Source organism: Magnolia sinica, chromosome 13, assembly GCF_029962835.1.
Source record: "Magnolia sinica isolate HGM2019 chromosome 13, MsV1, whole genome shotgun sequence".
NCBI lineage: Eukaryota > Viridiplantae > Streptophyta > Magnoliopsida > Magnoliales > Magnoliaceae > Magnolia > Magnolia sinica.
The window spans coordinates 4452920-4468411 of NC_080585.1; the positions used below are offsets into that span (position 1 = coordinate 4452920).

Here is a 15492-nt window from a genome sequence, read left to right on the forward strand (position 1 = left end):
CTGACCCATCCAAATCATGAGTCCTACTTTGAACAGATCATAGATATAAAATTAACTAATTTGAGGATGTTAATCGTCTGATTTTCACCAGATTTATAGACCATTTTCATTTCATCCATCCTTTTGCTAAACACTGTTAGATGGTTAGGATCATCCGATCAATTTTATTTTTGGGACACAAGCAGTACACAGAAGAACTCACGATTTATCCGGACAATGCTTAAGTTAGGTGAGAGCACGTTGTGATCTAGCCGTTATTAGTGCTGTATGATGCATCATGCACGTTAGTTTATCCCATGCTTTGTCGTTGGGAACAAGAATCTAAACAAAAAGCCCGAATGGGTTGAAGGAATGGGAGCGTATTAGGTGCGGCCCTTACCGTGGGGTCCACCACGACGCATTTATTCGATGTCCACGCTGTCAATCCATTTTTCATATCATTTTAGGTCATTAGGAAACGGATTGGCTACTTCCCCTGCCACCAGCCATTGGCTGGTGGTCGGTGCTCTCTGGGCCCCACCATGATGTATGTGTTTCATCCATGCTGTCCGTCTATTTTTATAAATCATTTTATGGTATGAAAGAACAAATGAGGTATATCTCAATCTCAAGTGGACCACATTACAGGAAACAGTGTTGAATGAACATTGACCATTAAAAAGTTTTGGGGGCCATAAAAGTTTTGGATCAAGCTGATATTTATTTTTTTCCCTTTATCTGGGTCTTTATGACCTAATCAACAGATTGGATGTCAAATAAACAGTGCAGTGGGCCTTAGGAATATTTTAATGGTGGATATTTAATCATTATTGTTTTCCTGTGGTGTGGAACACCTAAGATTTATATCGAAATGATCTATAAAACTGTATGAACATAATGGATGAAACACATACATCACCGTGGGTCCCACAGAGCACCGACAACCAGCCACAGGGCTGGTGTCAGGGGGAGTAATCTGTCTCCAGGTGATTAGTCCAAAAACGAAGAAGATCCAAATCTCAGGTGGACCAAACTATAGGAAACGGTGGTGATTGAACGCCCTACCATTAAAAACTTACTATGGTCCGACGTAATGTCTATTTGCCATCTAACCTGTTGATAGGGTCACAAAAACCTGGATGAAGGGATAAAAAAAATAATCAGCTTGATCCAAAACTTTCATAGCCCATTAATGGTCAATCGTCACTGTTTCCCATAGTATGGTCCACCTGAGATTTGATTCTGCTTCATTTTTGGGATCATACCCTAAAATTATCTAGAAAAACGGATGTACGGTGTGGATATGTAATTCATAGGTCATGGTAGCCCCACACCAAGGGCCGCACCGTCTTGGGTATGGCCGGGGCCGCACCTAATCCACACCGGAATCACATATTCCCATAACATCTAGGCTGCGGCATTGCACTATATACACGGGTTCTGAATTGTGATAAATGGGACCCATGATACGGTAATCCAGACCGTTGGTTTCTTTCCTGCCACCGTGGATGGTCTAAGAATTATATACAGATAGAAGGTTAATAATAGAGATAGAATTAAGGTCCACATGCAGCTGAATAGGTATGCTGGTACATGATCCATCTACCGTGGGACTCAACAGACCAACGGCCTGGATTCCCCAGCCAAATAGTGGGCTAGGAATCTTATAATTCCTGAGTGGACCACATACCATGTAATGACAAACATGACAAGTACACAAAAATAGCACTACAAACTTAGAACTAGTCATCAAACCGCCCCTTTCCGCACCTGCTCCACTACAGATTCTAAATGCACAGCTAAACACCCATTTTAAATAACACCGACTTTTCAATTGGGCTCTCCGTTCAGATTCTAAGAGCCACGTGGCTGGTACTAAATGTGATCCACACCGTCCATCAGGAAGACTGCTTCGTGTTCACATATAAGCCCAAAAAACATGACCATCCAGACGTCAGGTACGCCACACCCTAGGGAAAAGTTGGGACGGACACTCACCATTAGTTTTGTGTAGGGCCCACCGTGGTATTATATGATATCCAAACGATTCATCTGATGTTCCACATCCAGATGAAAAGAATTCCTTAAAATCAAAATTTCAAAATTCAGATGGGCCATACCATATTAATTTAGGGGGTGTTATTTGATACTCCGTCAAGGCATGAAGCTTGATACGCAGGCACCCATTAATTGTATGTCTGGCACGCATTAACTCAAAATAAACTGGATAGTTTGTGGAACCTCCTGTTTTTATGGCACAATTCCATAATCAGATTTCTTGAGTGATCTCTACGTGGTTTATTTGTTGAAATAAGCCCATTGGATGCTTCTCATTTTAAACCGTCCAATCAATGTCGACCAATCCGATGATCGCATTATCAAGTGATCTTAAATTTTTCTCCATGATTCATCTAGAATGGGACCCATAATTTGGAAAATTCAATTTGAATTATTTGTATGCCACGTCTTCCATTTTAAAATAATTCCTAAGTGTCTGCGCATCATCCATCATGCTCTGCTTGTGTATCATCATAGTTTTTCTCTTCCTTTCAAAGAGAAATGCTCCAGTGCTAGCACCATGAGTTATAGTGCTCTTAGTTGCATCAGTTCACTTGGAAAGTCCATTCGGTCGATCCGAACTGTCCATTAGTCTAGAAAACATTTCAAAACTATCATACATAAATTTTATAGAATCCGATGATCCAGTCCATCATTGATTTGGCTTTATATTCCACAACCATCCGTCTTAGAATCCATGAATGGAATGGTTACGATTTCCTAACGAAAGTAGCACTTTATAATCATAAGCAATCCATGAGAGGAACTAACAATTATATGGATCAAATTGTATACTACACCTAATTTTTTGTAAGTATTTTTAACTGTCGATATGAAAGGCCATTAATCAAACGGTTCATATTCTTTAGATCATGTGATGTTTGCGTGGTAGCTCATATAATGTGTTATGAACGTAATGAACAGTCTAGATCAATGTATTAGATTGTAAAAATGACCCAGTGAAAGTAGGAGCACCATAACCAGAGCACTGGAAAATCTCTCAAATTTAAATAGGGCCGTCAACGGGCCGAGCCTGGGTTGTCTCGGCTCGGAACTTCAACTGTTTCGGTCTGGGCTGTCGGGCAGGCCTTATTCAAAATCTGATTATAGGCCCGAGCCCGGCCCATTGACACCCCTACATTTAAATATCCCGACCATTCAATTAAGGCTCTAATAACTAATAATATTAGCACCCAATTTCATTTCCGTGAAGTCAGCGTCTTTTCTCATTCTCTGCTTTCTCTCTTTCCCTCCATAAAATCAGAGAGGGAAGGAAGCCCCAAACCCCATCTGCTCTCTCTCTCTCTCTCTCTCTCTCTCTCTCTCTCTCTCAAGCAGAAGTTTCTATGGATTCTCAGGTCATGGTCGCTCTCGCGCTGTCGCTCGTCGGTGGATTGAGCACTTCGATAGGTATGGGTTGGAGATTTTCTTGAATTTTCGAAGAGAGGGCAATGTCAAGCATCCTTCTTTATTCTGGGTTTTTTTTTTTTTTTTAAATTCACTTCTCATTTTTTGATTGATTTGTTGTCATAGTTGGAATTTATGATTGAATTAAACTGGCATTGCTTTGAATTTTATTGCTGTTGTTCACTTTTGAGTTCGTTTTCACCTCCGTCTTAACTATGTGTCAAAGGCTTATATTGCCTCGGTGGGGCCCACATGTATCGATGGTTTGATGATCGAAAAGGGGCCATGTTCTGGGAGTTAGTTAGTAGAGTCAGGGCACAGTGAGGAACTTATGCTGAATGTATGGTTTTCTGACACCTGGGATGGATAGTTGAATGTGGAGCGTTTGGATAGAAAGTTTTCAGTGATTTCCATTCAAGTACACAAACTGACGGTCAGGATCATCCTTTGAGCTCATTCAAGATAGCACAAAGATATTGGTTTAGTTCCAATCAGTCGGCATGTGGGCCCCATGAGGCAGAAGATGGCTGGTGATCTTGAGACCAAAAGAACTCTTGTTATTGTAATTATCATTTTATTCATGTTTTATCAACCCTAGGGGTCACTTTTAAACTTTTTAACCTTATTGCAAAGCATGGAATGAATGGGAGCCAATCCGGTGGCCCTGGAGGCACGGCATATTCGTGCCTCCATGTCATATATGCACTCGGGGCATACCTGGATGAGATCAATACTGTTGATTTGGTATTTCTGATAGCGAATTGGCCCTGAGCCAAAATTCACCATGTTTGGACAATCCTAGCCCTTCAACTAGTGGCATACAAAATGGCTAATTAATTCGGCAGTTAAGATTGTCCAACCAAAGCAATTTTTGGTCATTGGCCAATCAGTGATGGAGTCCACAAAATGCCTGGTTTGGGTCATCATGTGTCACGCCCCGAACTAGGAAACCGGGCTCACAAAATTTTCGATCGTCGAATCCAGCGCCGACAGCCTCCGTAGTACCCCATTCTCGGCTCCTGGCACCCATACACCAGGTTCTGATCCTGGGACCTGTGGTCATGCACATGTGCCACGTGTATGGTGGATGCCCAATAGTGTCATGCCTCTAGAGGTAGTGAATCCATTACCCAGATAGATAAACTCCTTTGGCTCTCAATGAGACGGGGAAAATTGAAAGCTTATGTGAATTTTGAAAGCAAAGGAATAATTGTTGCCACCTATAATCATGGTTTTAAAACATTAGAAATATGGGAAAGCATTAGATCAGTGAAGATAATGTTTTGACGGCTAATATAATTTTTTAGCAAATAAAAGTTGTTATTTATACCCTGTCATACTGTTAGATAATGTGCATTTGGAGCGATTACAGTTGTAACTGCCATTACATCAGCTGTTATAACTCTTCTAGAAGAGGCCTAGTTAGTAATGCTCTGAGAGATCTATGACGCTCATTAGCTGCTGATATAAGTGGCCACTGGACCCCATCAGAATACCGAGATACTTTCTTCCTTTTCTAAAGACCATGCATACAATTGTATGATCAAGGCAGCTCAAACCACAACCTTGTTAAAAGTGGGGCTGACGGTAGTGTTTTTCTCAGAATAATTCATGGCATGATGGCTACCTCATGAACATAAAAGATTGCATCAAACTATTCACTGATTGGTTTAATTCTGGGTTCCAACTAAAAATTATGGCATATGAAACAGGTGCACTTTTTGTTATTTTGAACCCTACTCCCAATTTGAAGATGCTTGGGCTTTTACAGGTGATAATCTGTGCATCTCTCTTTTCTTCTGTTTTTTTATTGGCTATAATTCTCACGACTGATTAAGGTTCTTTTTCAGGGTTTCGCAGCTGGTCTTATGCTGAGCATATCTTTCTTAGACCTGGCACATAATTGTCTGAATTCTATTGGCTTCTTAAAAGGCAACCTTTGGGTGAGCTATCCTTTCCAAGGAGTGATAATTTCAAGAGGATATTTCTGATCCTTCATCAAAGAATATGAATATTATACCTTGGGGCTGTGGTTTGGTGATCTGCACCATTGAACTGATGGATCCCACTGTGGGCGGAACATGCACGGAAAAGCTCCCAGATTGAGAGAGATAGAGTAGAACATCCAGTCTTTGGCCTCCTGAGTTTTTGCTATTCAATGTGGACTGTTGCTATATTTTCTCTCTTGACCATTGCTGACCCCTTCCAGATTGAGAGAGATAGAGTAGAATATCCAGTCTTTGGCCTTCTTAGTTTTTGCTATTTAATGTGGACTGTTGCTATATTTTCTCTCTTGACCATTGCTGACCCCTGACTGAAGGGTAATGATGCCGCCCCACCAGGACATTATTGGGGCATGGGACATCCATTCTGGTGCCCATCAGATCTAAGGTCTGGTCACCAAACTGCAGGATACACTTATCGAAAATCAATGCCTGGGAATATTTTTTCTATTTTTAATGTATTAGTCTTGAGAAGGCACAATTATTATTATTATTTTGTTTCTCACTCTTTAGTGGGAGGGTTTTCTTTGTTTGAACTTTGTCATTATGCAGTTCTTTGCAGGTGTCATTATGTTTGCCCTTATTACTAATTTCATCCCAGAACCAACCCTTGTTCCCACCACAGATGCAAAAACGAAGCAGGTTTAGCTGATGTTTTCTTCTATAGAGTGCTTACCTGCATAACTGTGCACATTAGATACTTCCGTTTTGGTCAAAATCTCTGAAGTTTTATTCACCTTCTACGCCCTTGTGAACAATAGAAACACGATGATGGATCAGGTAAAGATTTGATGAAAAAGCACCGTCGCCAAGTTCTGTTTAGTGGAATTATTACAGCAATCGGTAAGCATGTCTTCAAATGTTTTTTTTTTTTTCCATTTATTTCTTTAATCCAATGGATAATTTATAAGAGCAATCTGGATTTAACGATGAATAATTTGTCTATTGGTCTATGTTTCTTTGTATTTAACAGGTTTTTATTTTATTTTATGTGTTCAACTTCAATCCATCATAGCCAGTCTGAGGAACTCTCAGAATAAAAACTAGTCCATTTGGGACAGTTCAAATGAGGCTGCCTCTGGATGTTAAATCGAATTGAATCACAATAGTTCAATTCCATTAGGGCCTGTTTGGATTGTCGGAAAAAGGAAAGAAAAGAAAACTCTAGGGTTTTCCATTGTTTGGATAGCAAATGAATCATTGAGATTGGAAATAGCAATCATTAGCCTTTTCCATAGTCAAATTCTCATGCAAAATATTCGAGGTGACCATTGTGAGATGAATATAAGATTTCCACATGCTATCCAAACAAGAACCCCAAAAAAGGAAGCTATGGGAATCCATAAAGGAAGCTATGGGAATCCATATGTCCATGACGCTCATGGAGTCCATGGGTATCCATCATTGGATAATCATTACACTTTTCCTTTCCTTTCCCATGATCCAAACAGGCCCTAAGAGTAAATGAGTGTACTGGGGATAGCCCCACTCTATTCATAATGATTAATGAGGGACTAGCCCCTAGTTGCAATTGCTTTCAAGTCCAACTTGACTGACATGAATTGCAACTGGTGCTGTGATTGAAATGGTGCCGCCCCCACCTTCTTCATAATGGATAAAGGAATTGCGACTTGCATATCTGTTCAATTGAGCATCCAAACAAACCCTTAGCGTTGTTGCAGCTAGGAAATAAAGGGAAAAGAATTTTCTGGCAACAATGTTATCTGTTTTCCCAAACCTTTCATGTATGCAATGCTATGTATCTTTTTGATGATTAATTTGCTCCCACTATTTTGTATGAGTCATATAATTTCTTCTTAGTGATTACTTTGCTCTTGCTCATTATTCCTAATCAATTTTCCAGCTACTTTCCTCGAAACATCTCTCCTTAATTTTCAAATATTTTTTAGCATACCCAGATTCATTTTCTCCTTCCTTTCTAGATAGAGATTGATGCTATTGATGTAGTGCATTTTCCTTCTTTTGGTTAAAAGATGTTATCCTTGAGCAGTGGCCTCTACATTAACAGCATGCTTTCTGTTCCAACTGTCTGTTGCTATCCAGAACGAATTCTTGGGTGAATGGTTGCTTACAAGCCTTATATTGCATTCGTGAAAATTTCTATGTAACTTGGACATGGACATGTGTGTCCGTGTTGGATACAGACACCAGGTGCTGGACATTGGAACCTTGGAAAACCTGATATGCCGGCACACCTACAATGATATATAATGAAATTTAAAAATATATTTCGTAATATGAATAACGACAAAAAATCATACAGACTTTAGTTTCAACGCATACAATATTAGAAAAAAGATGTGTCCAAGAAACTAGTAAAATATTAGAACTATGTGTCCAAGAAACTAGTAATATATTAGAACTATGTTAATAGTTCATAAATATTGCTGAAATGTATGCGTACAAGTTAAATTGAGTTTTTTGTTTTCCTGATTACTGTCTTGATGTGTATCTGAAAAATGTCCAATACGAGTGTTGACACGAAAATTTCTTAGAAACCAGAGTATCCTTGTTGAGCAGGAAGATACTGTATCCAAAGAAAGTGACTCACCTATGATTTATTTGCCTTCTAGCATGCAATACTTGCACTTATGCTGGTCTCCTCCATTTGCTGACTCCATCCTCCTTAAAATTTGCAGGCATAAGTTTGCACAATTTTCCAGAGGGAATGGCAGTGTTCCTTGGATCAATCAAGGTGCTCCTAGATTCATATTTTACTTTGCAGGATGTAATGTGTTAATTGTCTTAGAGTGATTGTGCCTATTCTTGGGCACTAATGACCAAGTTATATTTATCTCTCTCTACATATATGCTTGAATTTGATTTTATTTTTCTTTGCTTTAAAACAGTAGAGTATCCCATAAGATTTTGTTTTTGAGCAACTTTGATGCAGTACATGGAAAATTAAATATGATATGCAAGATTTCAGGCTTAGATCCTACCAATTCAGAAACAATCACACAAATTCCACGTCCCAAATGAAAATCCAAACATTCAATTAAAAAGGGGAATCTATGCAGGTCCAAGCCGACACAGGCTAGGACTGGACCAATAAAAATTATAAACCAAACGATGTCAAAGTGAAATAAAATCAACTACTCATGCATAAAAATCAGTCCCTAATCCAAGGGATTCCCTAATTTCAATTCAAGAAACCCTAAGGTGATAAAAATGGGCAAATCAATTAGGGATCATGTAATCTAGGGTTAGGATTAATGAAAAACGGCTATGAGATGATAAAAGAGGATAAAAACCTGAGCCAAAAGATGATCCCGCGTGTGGACAGCAACAATGGCCCAGACGGATGTGCGTGTGATCCCGGCCGCACGTGTGTGGGGCCCACTATTCAGAAAAAGGCTACCTTGGCCCTGGTCGGCCAGGGATGGACTCCAAAACCCCCAAATCTCAGCTCGATCCGATATACGGTTTGTGCATGGTGCTCCGTTGAAGTTTCAGCTCGCCTGCGGGCCGAAATTTGGAAACCTGCTGTAATGAAGAAATCTGATGCAACAAAAGGACAAATTTGAAGTACGGATGGTGGGGGGAATATGGAAGAAAAGATGATGAACGATGGCGGTGAATTGAGATCGATGTAGCTTCGCATCACGGTAGTTAGACCTTCGAAAAGGGAGGGCTTCGCACCCACTTTTGAATTCTTCCACAACTCACGAAGAGAGCAGAAAAATAAAGCAGGAATTTTTTATTAACTTCAATGAATGAAAAGAACTACGAGGGGTGCTTATTTATAGGGAGAACCCTATACCCAAAAACTCACATCATGTGCGACACCTATTACTTGGCGATGAAGTAAACTAAAATAAAAACCAAACAAGGAAATCTAAAGCGTTCACGATGTTCTAAATAATAACAATAAGCAAAACTTAAAATATAAAACCAATCCGACGAGTGGGCCACGATCATGAGATCCTATGATGGGCTTTTCTTGACTATCGGGTCACTTTTCTGAACCAAAACTTGTCTTCTAGCTAGGAGGCCCTCCTTGGACGTCGTCATTGAGCCAGATTGATGGTGGGGTTCTTCTTCTGCGTACGTACGTGCGTAGGGGTGGTGGTGTGCGGGCATGCGTGTGCACGATGTCCTCATCAAACTTATTTCCAAGAAAATTGTTGGTGATGCTCAGCAAACCACAGTGCATATTAGGCTCAGTATGTTAGGATGAATTCATGAAGTATCAGATATATGGGTTCTAAAATATCATGCTCTATCTACATCATCTGCCATTGTTTTTTTTTTTTTTTTCACTTCTACTCTTAGCCATTGTCCATACCTTATTTGGTTGTTTTATTGTTGATTCATTTCAATATTATAATCTTAATGTTTGATATCGTCACTATTTGGAGATGCTTAACATTACTATACTCGTGCTTCAATTGATTCTTTTATTAATCATTGCCACCACGAGCATCATCATAGCCTTGTCCTTATAATTTGGCGTTTTACGAATCCTGTTCACCAATCATTCTTCTATTCAAGTTGTTATCACTGCTCTTTGACTTCATTTATGTTCAGGCAAATCAAAGTAGTGATAATCCATCTGCCTAGCTTTTAACCAGGTCTGCATAGAACCTGAGTTTTTCCCCTTTTCTATTCATGTGTGTGGGTTAAGTGCCCGCTTTGAGTATAGCCAAGTAATTTGGTATTCTATATATAAGTAAGCATCCCATCTATTGTATAAAGTACTGTGTTATTATTATTATTTATTATTTTTTCTATAACAAAAATTGTGTATGGAAGTCTATTTAGCTCCATATCCTGTGCTTGTGTATTTTTTTCTAATATGAAAGTATCCACCTTGTCAATGACATTTGTTTTGACACCCTAGAGCTAGATAGTTAGGTTGGGAGGACCTGTCAGTAAGAGTCTTGTGCTTGCTGTGTTTTATTTCGTGATTTCTTGAATGTACTTAAGTAGTTACGTGTGCTCATGCAAACCATGATTTGAGATTCAGTGCCATGCTAGGGATATGGTGACTGAAAACATTGATATATTTTAACCTTTTAGCCTTTATCAATTATAAAGACATGTTAATGATGCTTGTATATCTTGCTTGCTGGACGTTTTGTTGTAGGGACTTCGGGTTGGTCTTAACTTGGCCTTGGCCATTGCGTTGCATAACATTCCAGAGGTACATGCTCAATTGATGTCCAAGTCCATGATGTGCTCTTACAGCAGATTGTTCAATAGTCACATAACATTTCTTTAATTTCTTCTTTCCATCAGATTATTCTGATTTACCTTTTTTCTTGTGACATGCTGCATACTGAAAAATCTGTTCTTAGAAAAGATGACAGTTCTAGAGTCTTCTGATTTGTTCTGTACCTGCTCTTAGCTCATCTCAATAAACATTTGACAAAAAATAAACCAGCTGTGTGCATTTCCTACTTCTCTAATGTGGTTATCTAGTTTCATGGATGTGGTATGCCATAGTTCTGTATTGGAAAATGGAGGGCACTCAGCATTGAGTATGCTACTGTTATTAGCCCGCTTCATGGAAACCTGTGAAAATTGTGCTCATTGCCAGGTCATTCACCCAATTAAAAGGGAAATGGGCCAATTGCAAGGCAGATCTTTTTATTTTATTTTATTTTATTTTTAAATTTAAATTTTCTTTTCTCACTCCATTCTAACTAAAACTGTTTCTCGTAAATTTTTTTTTTTGAAGCTAACTGCTTCTAGGAAAATGCATTTCCTTGGGTGTGTTAGTAGTCCTGTTGTATCCTTGTTTCAAAAAAAAATTATGAGAGCTTCTTGTAGCCTGTAGGTTGAACATCACTTCGGCATTTTTTTTCTGTGAAAAGCAAAAAATCACTTAACAAATATGGATAGTTCTCATGGTATTTATTATAATTTTTACTACGTTTCCTCCTGCAGGGTGTTGCTGTAGCACTTCCTGTCTATTTTGCAACAGAAAGGTAATAATGTCAGGCGTAATATGAAAATTGAGTTTATCAGAAGAGGTAGTTACCTCAAAAAAAAAAAAAAATAAAAATAAAAATCCTCTGTCAATATACGCATCCCTCATAATTTAGCGAAAGAACATTTTGATGTGGTTGGAAATTTTTGAGGGATGGAATATCCTTTAGCTATTCTGTAATATATCATGTTGATTGAGTCCAAAACCAAACAAAAGAAACACAACAGAGCTCTCTCTCTCTCTCTCTCTCTCTCCATCTAATATATCATTTTACACCATTACTTTATATGCGTAACACAGCAAATGGCAGGCGTTCAAACTGGCAACACTTTCTGGTCTTGCCGAGCCCCTTGGTGTGATTATTGTAGGTATGTCAATTACTATTTACATGCATTTTGTTTGCAGGTATTTTGTCCTTCTAGCTAACCTTATCATATACGATGAGAGGATTTACACGGTGCTGATGGATCAGGACATGAATGGTGTCTGGACTCCCCATTTTGCACAAGTGGGGTCCCATGTTTAGTTGATCCAGACCATTGACATGAGAGGTTGCACTATGAATAGGGGATCCTTCTAAGCTCTTCCAGAATGGATGGTTGTAGCCATCTGATCCCTAGCCTTTTTGCTGGATCATTGTCATCTTTCTCTAAGCCGTCTATTTGTCGGCTGTCGATGATAGGAACTTCCAATCTGGAAGATTTTCTAGCACGCCTCATCCACTGTGGTGCCCATCATATAAAATAGTTTGTTTCACTAAGCCATGGATCTCATTTGTACAAACCAGCAGGCCAGGATACTATCAAATCCTGATTCCTCAGGACCTTGTAATTCAGCACACAATTAAGATAGGGAGCCACTATATACAGCTATTGTTTACCTGGATGCACCCTTTTGCTAGTGTTTGCAGGAGTACAATATAAGAAAAATGTGTATCTACAAAAAGGGTTGGTGTAAATATATGTGAGGCATTAGATAATGCTTGGGCTGAATCTTTGTACAGATGAAAAATAATCTTAACCCTTCAATAGGTGTTCCAACAGGTAGATGATTAAGAAAGAAAATACAGCAATGGTTCACATTCAACTGTGAGAAGGTCGAGTACTCTATAGCTAGAATCTTTGAATCTGATAAATTCTTTTTGTGAGTGGTCCATCTAGAGCAAGGCCCATTACAGGGCTTGGATCACGGAGCCATGGGCCCCGATTGTACAAAATTGAAAACCCAAATGTAATGTACAAAGAGACAGCCTGAGCTTTGTACAATACCTCAATATCTACTCTCTAAATGCATAAAAAATTGTCAGGTGTATCTACAGAATGGTGGATGTGTATTTATATTTGAGGCGTTATATAATGGTCAGGCTGAATCTTTGTACAGATGGAAAATATCTAACCCTTCACTAGGTGTCCCTACAGATGGTTAGAAAGAAAATATAGCAATGATATTACATTCAACCGAGGAAAGGCTGATTACTCTATAGCTGGGATCTTTGAATCGGAGAGATTCTTTTTTATGAGTGGACCATATGCAGTGAGGTCCACTGTATCAATGGTTTGGATCATGGAGGCATAGGTTCCACATGTACAAATTGAAAACCAGGATGCAATGTATAAAAAGTCAGCCCGAGTGTTGTATAATACTTCAATATCTATTCAAATGCATAAAAAAACTGTTGACTATATTTGATGGTTTTACTTCTACATGACTGTTACATACTGAAATTTGGGTCCCATGCAGCTTACCTGTTCCCAAGCAGTCTAAGCCCTGAAATCCTTGAGGGCCTACTTGGATCAGGTTCTCTCTACCATCCATGTCATATTGCTTTTGACACAAACCAAGACTTATTTTCGTTGCTTCAATATGCTTACTTTTCATAGACTGTTTTTCTACACAGTTGGGGGAGTAATGGCTTTTCTCACCTTGCATGAAATGCTACCCTTAGCATTTGATTATGCTGGGCAGAAACAAGCTGTCAAAGCCGTCTTCATCGGCATGGCTTTCATGTCGGCAAGGTAATTCATTGAATGGACAACCATCTTCCAAGTTTCCATTTTTCACTTGAATATTCAATATACCCATGTTTCCAAAATATGTCTAAAGTACCCCTGGTTTTGGGTTCCAATGATGATGGTAGCTCTATTTGCATGTTTGTAATGAGGCGCTGTTAAAAATACCATTTCCAATAATGGAAGGAAGCTGGCTATTCTGAATGTCTCTATCTACCAAATTTCAACAATCATACCATCAATCGTGCCAAAAGAACCATTCCTTTCACCTGGATCCTGTTAAAAAAAAGGAAATAAGGTTTCCTGTTTAAAACTAAGAACCAACACCCAGGTTAGTTTAGGGCGCACACCCTCAGTTGATTGGGGTAATTTCACCAAGCTTTTGATAGTTTTCCAAATGTGTTTTTAAAATAAAGGAAGCCTACTTAGCTGGCTCATCGTTTGCATTTTGTTCTTTTTTTATTTGTTTTTTATTTTTTATTTTTTTATTTAATACTGAATGTTGGTGATTGTGTTTGCAGCCTATACTTTTTGGAGATAAGCTTGCCGCAGGAGATGAGCTTGTAGCTGTTGAATCGGTTGGAATTCCATAACCTTGTACACATTCCACTGTAACCATCAAAAGATTATTGTGTATAACATCTCATGGTCATAGTTCAAAGAAATGCAGCAGTCATCATCAATAAATAGGAAAGTGTAACTCTTATGCCTTTATAAATCTAATTGCTGATTTCTTCATGTTACTTGCCTGGGGTCCGTTTGGGTAAGTTATCCCTCATCTACGGCTAAGATCTTAGCCCCAAAGATCCTGCATTTGGCTCATTGAAGTTACTGGAACTTTGAATACCTCCCAACAAACAGCCCCCAGAATAGCTGGAGCTGAAGTTCGTCTTGAAAAGATGTTCTTTCAGTTCTAGGAACTTGCATCCCTCTTCTCCTTTGTCGAGCAGGCTCTCCCCCTCCCCCAATAGCTTGCCTCTAACCCGTGAGACAAATGGACGACATCCATGCAACTCATCCGGTGGGCCCAATCATGAAAGGTCTGTAGGTACTTGTCCTACCGAAGGCAGGACGTGATGGAGGTTGTGGATCAGTGATTGAACCGTTTCTAGTATAATAAATTAGATAATTCATTCCCTTGGCAATTTGATTGGATGGTTAAGATCATTTGATCGAAGTGATATTTTGAGAGGGAATGAGAAATCAAAGGCGGGACCAGGTGTCTATGATTTAGATCAGTGATTAGACCGTTTGTAGTATTATCAATAATTCAATAGATCATCCATGTCGCTAGCCATCCATTGGACAACTAGAATCATGGGCAACTAGAATCATCCAATCAAAGTAATATTTTGAGAGGGATGGACAATCAAGGGTCACAACCACGTGATGGATGATCTAGATTAGCGATTGCAGCATGTCTATCTAGTCATTAGTTGGATGGTTAAGACTATCTTACCAAAGTGATTTTATTTATTTCTTTATATGAGGGGGATAGGCAATCAAACGTGTGGATCACATGATCTACACTCTTGATCGAGTGTTTATAAGCATAGTCTATATGGATCGCCTGTGTTTTAGCTATTGATTGGATGGTTAGGATCATTCCATTAAAATGATTTTTGACAGATTGGAAATCAAAGGTGGGAACCACATGATGGATGGTTTAGATCATTCATAGGACATTTTCTTGTATAATCAACCTGCCTTGACCATTTCACTATCAATAACACTATCAATGACACCGTGGCTACACTCAGCCTGCTGAGGTTTATCGTTCTCTTGTCATGCTCTAGGTCTGGTGTCATGCTCCGGAGCTCGAGTGCCTGAATAATACAGTTTGAGGCCCGAATCCTAGACTCATGAACTAAATGGTTCCTTTTCATTAAAAGAATATATCATTACATTCCACATTCATTTACATTCCATTACCCACTACACATTTTAATTCCAATCATACATTAATTACAAATGAGAAATAAATTTCTATATTATCAATCCTCAACATTAAACCAATATTAATTGTAAAGCAAATATAATCTTAAATATACTTTAAGGGCGTGACAGCTAGGATCGAGTC

At 38.9% G+C, this 15492-nt stretch overlaps 1 protein-coding gene across 1 annotated transcript; it reads left to right on the forward strand.

The window, feature by feature from the left end:
- The first annotated feature begins 3236 nt into the window (after nucleotides 1–3236).
- LOC131222498 (zinc transporter ZTP29) lies at nucleotides 3237–14155 on the forward strand. The gene is made up of 12 exons (XM_058217582.1): nucleotides 3237–3447; nucleotides 5157–5215; nucleotides 5295–5387; nucleotides 6000–6089; nucleotides 6209–6290; nucleotides 8108–8163; nucleotides 10558–10614; nucleotides 11361–11401; nucleotides 11704–11771; nucleotides 13144–13200; nucleotides 13301–13418; nucleotides 13934–14155. The coding sequence occupies exons 1-12, from the start codon at nucleotides 3384–3386 to the stop codon at nucleotides 13977–13979; spliced, it is 831 nt and encodes a 276-aa protein (XP_058073565.1). The 5' UTR covers nucleotides 3237–3383; the 3' UTR covers nucleotides 13980–14155.
- The last annotated feature ends 1337 nt before the right edge of the window (nucleotides 14156–15492 follow it).

Bases quoted from the DNA above. Each gene is read 5' to 3' on its own strand.
- LOC131222498 (XM_058217582.1), top strand. From the start codon at position 3,384: ATGGATTCTCAGGTCATGGTCGCTCTCGCGCTGTCGCTCGTCGGTGGA. The intron at 5,388-5,999 runs GTGAGCTATCCT...GTCATTATGCAG, and splicing joins TCTTAAAAGGCAACCTTTGG to TTCTTTGCAGGTGTCATTAT. The intron at 8,164-10,557 runs GTGCTCCTAGAT...GTTTTGTTGTAG, and splicing joins TGTTCCTTGGATCAATCAAG to GGACTTCGGGTTGGTCTTAA.